At 37.1% G+C, this 9,270-nt stretch overlaps 1 protein-coding gene across 2 annotated transcripts in view; it reads right to left on the bottom strand.

Annotated features, from left to right (window-relative positions):
* tbc1d9b (TBC1 domain family member 9B) overlaps positions 1–9,270 on the bottom strand; it is a 44,559-nt gene that overhangs the window by 4,006 nt on the left and 31,283 nt on the right. The window contains exons 16-21 of one of the 2 annotated variants that reach the window (XM_062973871.1): positions 7,296–7,533; positions 6,207–6,272; positions 4,664–4,735; positions 4,037–4,087; positions 1,089–1,142; positions 233–339 (exon numbers count right to left, since the gene is read on the bottom strand). In XM_062973871.1, the coding sequence (XP_062829941.1) occupies positions 233–339; positions 1,089–1,142; positions 4,037–4,087; positions 4,664–4,735; positions 6,207–6,272; positions 7,296–7,533 (588 nt within the window). The remainder of the gene's footprint in view (positions 1–232; positions 340–1,088; positions 1,143–4,036; positions 4,088–4,663; positions 4,736–6,206; positions 6,273–7,295; positions 7,534–9,270) is intronic. The other variant, XM_062973872.1, reaches the window with a different exon arrangement.

Raw genomic sequence — 9,270 nt, 5'->3', positions numbered from 1 at the left:
CGGAGGTATCTGAATAAAAACTGCTGTATATAATCAAGGCACAAAATATAGAAAATGTATAATAATGTACTAACTGGAATGAGATTTCTTCAACTCAGAATAAGAAAGGAATGATGCTGCACTTTTCCAGAAAAAAAAAAACCTCTGTGACACTTTAGCATTTTAAAATCACAAAAACACTGATTGGTTTTACAATGTAGAGCTGTTGTTGTTTTTCCAGATAAATTCCTACCTGACTCATTTTTGGAAGATCTTTGATAGTTTCTTTTTTGGATTCCTTTTCCTTAGCCCATATTCGCAGATGATATTTGTAATCTTGGGGACTGGTACCCTTCTCCTCTGTGTGGAAAAATCAAAAGAACAAAATTAAAACGTGAATCTGTAAGGTTCCTGAAATCTGATGATCTTGACACAAATTATGAGATATATTTCCATGGATCTTCTTTATGCAAAGCTCTGGGCACAGCTTAAAAAGAATACAAAAATTAGTGTGCTATGTTGGACTATCTGCAGTAATAAAACAAATATGCTGTGACTGGCAACTACAGGTTGAATATCTCTTATCCAAATTGTTTGGGATGAGAAGTGCTTTAGATTTTTTTCAGATTTTGGAATACCTGGCTAGATGAACATAATTTGATCTTAGAGATCAGACCCAAGTCCAAACATGGAATTCATTTACGCTCCATATACATCTTATACATGTACCCTGAAGTACATGTAACCATTTGAATGGTTTTGTGCATGGAACGAAGTTTGTGTATATTAAACCTGCAGAAAATAAGCTCGGCCTTCCCTGTGAACAATTTTGGGGTATTTTGGATTTGAGAATTCCAGAGAAGAGATATCCTATCTGTAACTGCTTTGTGGTCTGTTGGGAGGTGCCAGCTACCTCCTTTATCAGGTCAACCATAAAACTGAGTGACAGACCTAGTAATCCTTGTTACTTTAATCAATGCATTTAATCTTCACAAACAATAAACTTTGGGCTTAGGAACTGAACTAGGGTGCAATTCTGGAAGGAGGAATAGTCATTAGGCATAGGAGCAGAAGAGTGCTAGAACACAGCACTAAGAAACCTTCATTACCTTGCTGTTTGGAATTCCCTTCTTTTGGTGCTTTGTCTTCCTGTAGAGATGCTTCTACGAAAACAGATGTAAAGCAGGAAATAATTTAAATACAATGCATGAAACACAGGCATGAAGTATTTTTCCTCCTACCGTTGATACTGATGTAACAAATCAAAGGGTTTATACATAAGTTGCTCAGTAAGCCAACAAGATGCAAAACATCATGTCTTGTTTAGATACGCAACCTTGTAGCTCAAGCTTTGGGAAAACCAGTTGGACATGTTTATTGTGTAATGAGTTAGAAACTGGTGATATCACTATTTCACTTTCTTCAGACTCAGAAAGAGGTTTTCAGGACTTACAGAAATGATTCTAATTTGCTTTCATAAAAAAAGAAATCAAAGATATGTTTAATTGAATAAATTTCATTGTAACCTTTTAAAAACAACATTTAAAACAAGAGAGACTGCATGAGCACACGGGGAAGAATGAGACGGAGTAACCAAATTATTATTCAAATAATCAATACACCTGTCTAATGTAATGGGGGGGGGGGGGGAAACCAAACTGCTGAAGGGTGAAATGTCAGTGAATTCTAATTTGCATATATATCTTCATATATCCTAGTTTTTATCCTGTAATAAGGGGAGAGAGGAAGAGGAGGAGATTTGGAGGCAAATGCTTTTGCGTGAACAAAACAAACAATACAATGAACTGTAAATAAATGACATGACTGAGGAGAGGTATTTGAACGATACAACTGAAGATGCCAAGGAGCATGGAAGCCGGCAATCAAATCAAGATGATGATGATATATTTATTTATTTATTTATTTGATTCACTAACTGCATGAGTGAATAAGAAGAACCAACATAGAGAGTAGAAGCAGATCTGATGATCTGGGAAGAAAATGTTGATATTCTATGACTGATTGGGTCTTTGGAATGAGGGGAAAATGAGGACCATGGCTGATCGGAGAGGTTTTTCAATTGAAAGAACCCTCTTTTATGTGGCTTGTTGATATATGTTCAAGGGGCGCAAGTGAAGGGGTTAAATTAAAAATAAATCGATTTCTCTGGCTAAATACATTAAAGTGGAAGCCATGTCCTATGAGAAGCAGCCTATGTTTAGCTTGGAAAAGAGAAGGTTGAAGGGGGCATTATAGCCATATTTAAATATTTGAAAAGATGTCATATAGGGGAAGGGGCAAACTTGCTTTCTGCACCTACAGACCAGAACATGGAGAAATGGATTCAAACTGCAGGAAAAGGGATTCCACCAAAAATTAGGACGTAACTGTTAATAATTTAAATCAAAATGCAAATAATAGTCCAATATTCTCTCTTTTGTTCTATTTTTTCCCCTTTTTTCTCACTTTCTCTTGTGTTTTACACTGTTATTGTTTTGTTTTACATGTTTGGAAATCTTAATAAAATCATATTCAAAATAAAAAGAAGACACTACAGTATTATTAAATCTTTGATACAGAATATAACAAACCTCAAACTAGAATGAAATAGGACATAGTGTGGGATATGGCCAGCATCAAAACAAAAGGAGCAAGTATGATTATGAACTCAGAATAAAAGCTTCTATTATCAGCAGGGATCAGAATGAGTACCTTAACTTGTGAATGCTATACAAGGCTAAGTTAAGTTTACTGACATAAAACCCCTAAATACATATTTTCATTTAGCTCACATGAAATAGTCAATGTTTATTAAAAAATGAACACATCCCCAATTTAGTACTTATTAATCTATTCTGAACATTTATGCAACTCTTTCACAACTATAGAAAAAATACCAGACTGGCCACTCAGACACACAACAATAATATAGCATCCAACATAGCATCAAAACATCCCATTAGGTCATTTGTAAAAGAGACTCTGGATACTGGAAGCAGACACCCTACTCTCTCAGCATTCCAAAAAATACAGACTCAGAGAAATGGCAGAGGGCAGAGGAAAAGTATTTAATAAGCTCCCTAAAATGTTGAACAAAAGATCTGCCCCTAACTATAGTCGACACAGAAAGAGATACTCAGCTGAAGGGCAAGTGGTTATACTACAGAAAAGGAACACATTTTAAAAATATGGCAATTTTAAGGTTAACAAGTTTTATTTGGCATAAACTCTGCCCTCAATGCAGCCCATAATAATGTATAATGCCAACAATTTGTCAGTCTCTGAGGTGCCACAGAGCTCACCTGTTTTTACTGCAACCAACTAATACAACACCTGAACCTGAAAATTGTATATAATGAATTCGACAGAAAAAGTATGCCTATTAATATATACTGCCAAAGTTGCTAGCTTTTGTGCAGCAGCAATAGCTTGTCAGCACAAGATGTCACAGTCTTAGAAGGTTTTATTTACTTCAGTATTTACCTTTGTCATCTTAGCATATAAATGTTTAATACCGTTTGAATTACCATATTCAATACTGGGTTTTAACTTTGCTTCTGACAGTGTTTCTTAATATCTAAATGTATATGTTTCTATTCTATTCTGATGCTTGTACATTTTTTGGTGCTGGTCCTCGACTGATGTGTGTGTGTGTGTGAGTGCGTGCCTATTAATATATGCTGAATACGAATACTGGGAAAGTATAGGTTTATGCTTAGTTCATTTTATAAATTGGCTTGACACTCGGCTTGCTTCAGTGCCAATTAAACAGCTCTATTAACTGAATGAAATTCAATTCCACTTTCATTATTAAAATTGCACCCCTTTCTGGTCATCTAGTGCATATTAAATGAATAAAATCAAAAGAATAAACAACTGACTTTCAAATGAAACTATCTAGAATTGATACTAAACTACAGAGAGAAACCTGCCTGGCAGCTATGCCACAGTAACAATGCTGAGAAGCAGTATTACAAGTTCATTTCAGTACATTTGCCAGGTAGCTGGTTTTAGTTTATTAAAGGTGGCCCATTTTTGTGCAAGCATTCAAACTAACCTTGAGTGTCACAATGCAGGAAGAGATCCAGTTCTGAGACGAAAGGAGATACTAGAGAAGCAAAGAGAAAAGAGAGAGAAAGGAAGAGAGAGAGGCTTTGAGAGCCGGGGAGAAATTCAAGACAGAATGTGAAAGTGTGCCAATATACAGAGCAACAAAAATGAAGTGGGATACACAAGATCAGTGCAAAGGCCCTAGGAAAGGAAATCAGCCTAACAAGGACAAGCATTTTTAGCTTTTCTCAGTGCCAGTCCCTCAATGCTTCTACAGTTCACAACAGAGGCAAGAGCATTTCTGAGATACTCTACTCTCCATAGGCTATATCCACACTACAGAATTATTGCAGTTTGAGACTACATTAACTGACATAGCTCAATGCTATAGAACTCTAGGTTTTGTAAATGTTTTGGGATATTTACTATTTTCTGTCAGAGAGCTCTGGTGCAAGAGAAACTACAAATCTCATAGTTCCATAGGGATTGAGCTATGCCAGTTAAATGGTGTCAAAGTGCTATACTTCCGCAGTGTGGGTGGCCTCTGTGAAGGGATAACCAAGAGAATGGTCCAAAGTGGCTCCAAATATCTGAAGTGTTTCTTCTCAGTGAAATGCTGACCCCTCACCATTACCTTCTGTAGCATTATGCTCTGTGAAGAAACTTGCAGCCTCAAGAGCAGATTCTGCTTCTTCCGAGTTCAGAGCTGCACAGGGAGACAAAAAAAAATAAAAATGAGGTCATGGCCCTGTTTCTGACTTCTCAAACCTGGTGTCCTCCAAAGGCCTGGGAGTATAACTCCCAAAATGTAATACAACTAGTTTATGTGAATGGGAGCTGATAGGAGCAATAGTCAAAAACATCTGGGAGGCTGCTATGGGTCAGGGCTGCCACACCGAAACAGATTCAGGAGTGGTCACAATTATCAGAATCAGGCAAAAGCATTCAATAAAAGGAGTTTTAAAAATAAAATTAAAAGGAGATGGGCAACAGAAACATTATATTAATTGGAAGCATTTTTTTTTTAAATCAATGCTCTGTCCCCTTTTTGTAGAGAAGGAGTTGTTGGAACCTTAAGGTCTTAAAATACCATGGAGTCCATGAACTGCAATTCTCCCACCTCTGGTCAAAGGAATATCAACATGCCAGTTTACTGTTCAGTATGCTTGCTCCCTTATCTGTTAGTGGGGCACATATAATTGCCACCCACCTACTGAACTCTAGAATTGTAAAGGATTCCAAGGGTCACCAAATTTTAACTGCTATCAGTTCAGGAATCAACCCTATACATGGGTATTTCAAAGTGTATTACAGTGTTTTGGGGTCAGGCAAGTGTCTCAAAGGTACCTGTTTTGGGGAAGTTATCAGGTTCATAATGAAAACACTAGGGAAGGAAAAGTTTCTATTTACTGTCACTGATTGTTTACCTATTCCTTGATTTATTAGAATAATAACAGCATGTGAGACTATTGATTTAATTGCCTACATCTTTTCCTTTTTTGGTCTCACTGCAGCTAATACCTGACTTTTACAAAATGCTTTTAGATTAGATCACTTGTATATACTTAGTCATATAAACATTAATATTTTATTAATGATCTTTTACACTTTGGTCAAAAGGCAACTTAGAAACTTCAATAAATTGCGCAAAACTATAATAATGTCACCATCACCCTTTCATTGTTTTGCTCCAACAGAAGAACAGAGTCATCCACTCTAAATATAAATATTATGCTGGGCAAAACTTCATGAATGTAAAACTGATGGCTGTATTCCCATGAATGAAAGCTCCCACACAGGGTATTCCAGGTGTGGGCTAGCTTCAAGGGAATTCATTGGAGGGGATGAAAAATTAGTTGGAAGGGGGAAGCTCCTATCCCCCTTTCCCCACCAGTCTAGGGCTACTGTAGGTGTTTTATCCTTACTAGTTTCAACAACTTGCAGAATTCTTGAAAAGCAGGGACAGAGCAAAGGTGGTAAATCATCTGAAAGGACACACGTTCTCCATCTCCGATCAGTAAGGTATGTAGATCAGTAAGGTATGTAAATTATGCCTCACCAGCTACAGAACATGAAAATACCTACCTATTTCCCATGGCATTTGAAAGAAACTTAACAGATAGCTACACTACCATCAATTGCTGTTTTTATTTTTTTTAAAAACCACTCAAACTCACCTGGAGGTAGATGTAATTTGTAAAGGAGTTTTAACTTCTCAGTTAGATCACCATGATACATTCCACCTATTAAGAGAAGAGAAAAGTGACACTTAGTATTAGGAATGTTGGCAAGATTACCATCTTTTTATCTTGGCTGGATTCTTGTATTTGATAAAGACAGAAAATATTTAGCAAGAGGGGCTTTTCCCATTGCTATACCTAATTTATGCATCACAAAGTACATTATTATTATTATTTCTTTCGCAACAGCCCAGTCAGCCAGATCACTATTTGAATTTCAGACAAAAGGAACTAAGTAAGAAATAATAAACGTAACACAGTGAATCTGTTAAAAGCACAGGCTTTATACAAGACTACAGTGGTTCCAGCTTGGATTTATCAATATAAGTTTTGGTGCAATCGGTTAGAAGTCTAAATCCCCTAAACCAGGCATGGCAAATTTTGGCCCTCTGGGTGTTTTGGACTTCAATTCCCACAATTCCTAACAGCTTAGGCTGTTAGGAATTGTAAGAGTTGAAGTCTAAAATATCTGGAGGGCTGAAATTTGCCCATGTGTGCCCTAAAGACACTAGATCAGGCCTGCAAAACCAGTGGCCTCCAGGTGTTTAGGACTCTAACTCCCAAAAGCCCTAGCCAGTTTGTCCAATGGTCAGGAATTCTGGGAGCTGAAGTCCAAAACACCTGGAGGGTCACAGGTTGTGCAGACCTGCACTAGATCCTGCCCTGATTCTGGAAGCAAAGCAGGATCAACTCTAGTTAGTGCTTGGATTGGAGCTGGCCAACGAACATTAGGCGCTACAGGCTATATTTGAGAGGACAGAACTGGCAAAACCATCTCTGACTGACTAAGAAAACATTGTGAATTTCATAGTGGGGCCATACGTCAATGGACAACATGATGGCACACACATACACACAATCCATTAGAAACCATAAGCAGCTTTAACTATTCACGGCTTTGCTCATACCACAAGAGAAGCAGCATTTTGACCACTAACTACTTCATTCTAACATGCAACACTCATTTGCTCAACTACTGAGCAGTGCAATGGAAAAGAGAAAATTATTTGAGAAAAAAAGACCTACTCATTCCTGTTGCGAACTCTTTGAAGTTGATGAGTGCATCCTTGTTTTCATCCAAGAGTCGAAACATCCTTTCCGCTAGCACTGGTGTGTGGAGACCGCAAGACCAAGGAGTAAGAGAAGCAAATAATTCTTTGAATTGCTCTATGTTGATGCGGTACTGCTCCAGGTAGGGAAGGCTCTGATCTCGGGGAGCAGCTGCTGTGCGATTTCCCCAATAACAACTCATTAAGTGTTTTGCCTGTGAAAAAAAGGCAAATAGGTCAGCAAATAATAATGTTTTCAAACCTTTAGCCTTGAAACCTATTACTAACATGATGGAGCTGTCAAGCTAAAGTAACTGTGAACTGAACAATAATGGGATATTTATGATGTTTGCTTGTTTGTTGATGTATTTATTCTTTTTTTTTTTTGCATGCTCTGCAATCAAGTTTGTAACATGGAAAAAAGAAAATGTATCAGAAGTAATTTGTTACAAAAGAATAGTAAGAGATAGCATCAATTTAGATATACATTTAGGTAAAAATTCTTGTAAGAAAGACCAAGGATTAAGTAGAATTTTCTTTGGCACCTAAAAAGCCACCGAAACTTCCAAATGAAGTATACGTTCAAGTTATGTCACTTAACATTCTTGGCAAAAAGTAGTATTGATGCCAGAAACTAATACTTTGCAATTACTTTGAGTTGAATCAATACATTTAGTTTTCTGACAATTTGAAAAACCTGAGTTAAAATCACTGCAGCCTCCACCTTCTGCAGCTGAAAAACAGGAACCCAGAACTAGGATACCAACTACAAAACAGCTCTAATGTTGTAATCCAAAGGATGTTTATCAGGGAATACATCCCACAAAAATCAGTGGAAGATATTTCTAAGTAAACAAGTTAGGCCCTATGCTGCAAACTGATAAATTACTTTGGATTGCTGACACCAAGGGATTCATTCAACTGGAAGGTATATTTCTTTAAAATACTCCATGCTCAATTCTCTCCATTCCGCTTCAAAAGAAGTCATCCTCTTGCTTCAAAAACAGTAATCCTATTACTCAGTTGTCTGAAGACAGTGCTGGCTGTAGTGCATTAAACCCACACATTGCTCATCAACTGCTGATAAACAGAATTCCTGCTTTTTAAAGATGAGTCTGTCTGAACAGTCTGAGCTGCTTGATCAGGGAGAGAAGCTGCACATGCAATATCTGTGGCTCCATGTTCAACTAGACATTTGACATATAGAAACCTGGCTGGCACTGAGCTGCTCTCTCCAAAGTGCCACCACAGTTATGGATCATTTCAAGAGTGTCTGTTTCATTGGTTTTGGAGTGGGAGGTATAACAGTATCATGTTGTTCTAGGGGTAGAATAAAAAAATTGATAGTAAAAGGAATAATTTTGACCTTTAAAACACAGCTTGCTGTGGCGGTGGTAACTCTTTTTTCCCTTACTGCTTTTAACTTTCAACATTATGCCAATGCTGACACCATATTTCCTTCTCTAAATATTTCTCAAACCATGCTGCTGTAACATGAGGGCTGATGTTCCCTTTAAAGCTAAAGGAAAGAGAACTGAGCACCATCATTGCATGCGGAAATCTTTTTATAGCACCACAAGAAAACAAAAAGGGATAGACAAAAAGCTACCATTTTGACTCTTTAACTTCCTCTTCACTAAAATAATTTATAAAATTTTGGCCTTAAGTATCTTAGAAGTGGCATTCCTATTTGGGGGAAACATTCCATATAAGATTAACCCATAAACTAAAAAAATAGTTCATTCTTAGTAGAGGCCTTCTTCTGTGCATGCAAAGCCTTCATTGGGATAATTTTTCATTAATTTTTTAAATTGTTTTTATTGAGAAATGTTACAGGAATTTTCCATTAATGAGCAGGATAGTGCTGGCTTCACTGACACTCTTGGCTTCAAAGGCTCTCTTTTGGAGAGTTGTTTGTTTACAAAGTCACTCACTTTCTCACATTTGCTCAT

Source organism: Anolis carolinensis, chromosome 2 (genome assembly GCF_035594765.1).
Source record: "Anolis carolinensis isolate JA03-04 chromosome 2, rAnoCar3.1.pri, whole genome shotgun sequence".
Classification (NCBI taxonomy): Eukaryota; Metazoa; Chordata; class Lepidosauria; order Squamata; family Dactyloidae; genus Anolis; species Anolis carolinensis.
This window is presented reverse-complemented; position numbering and strand designations above follow the sequence as displayed.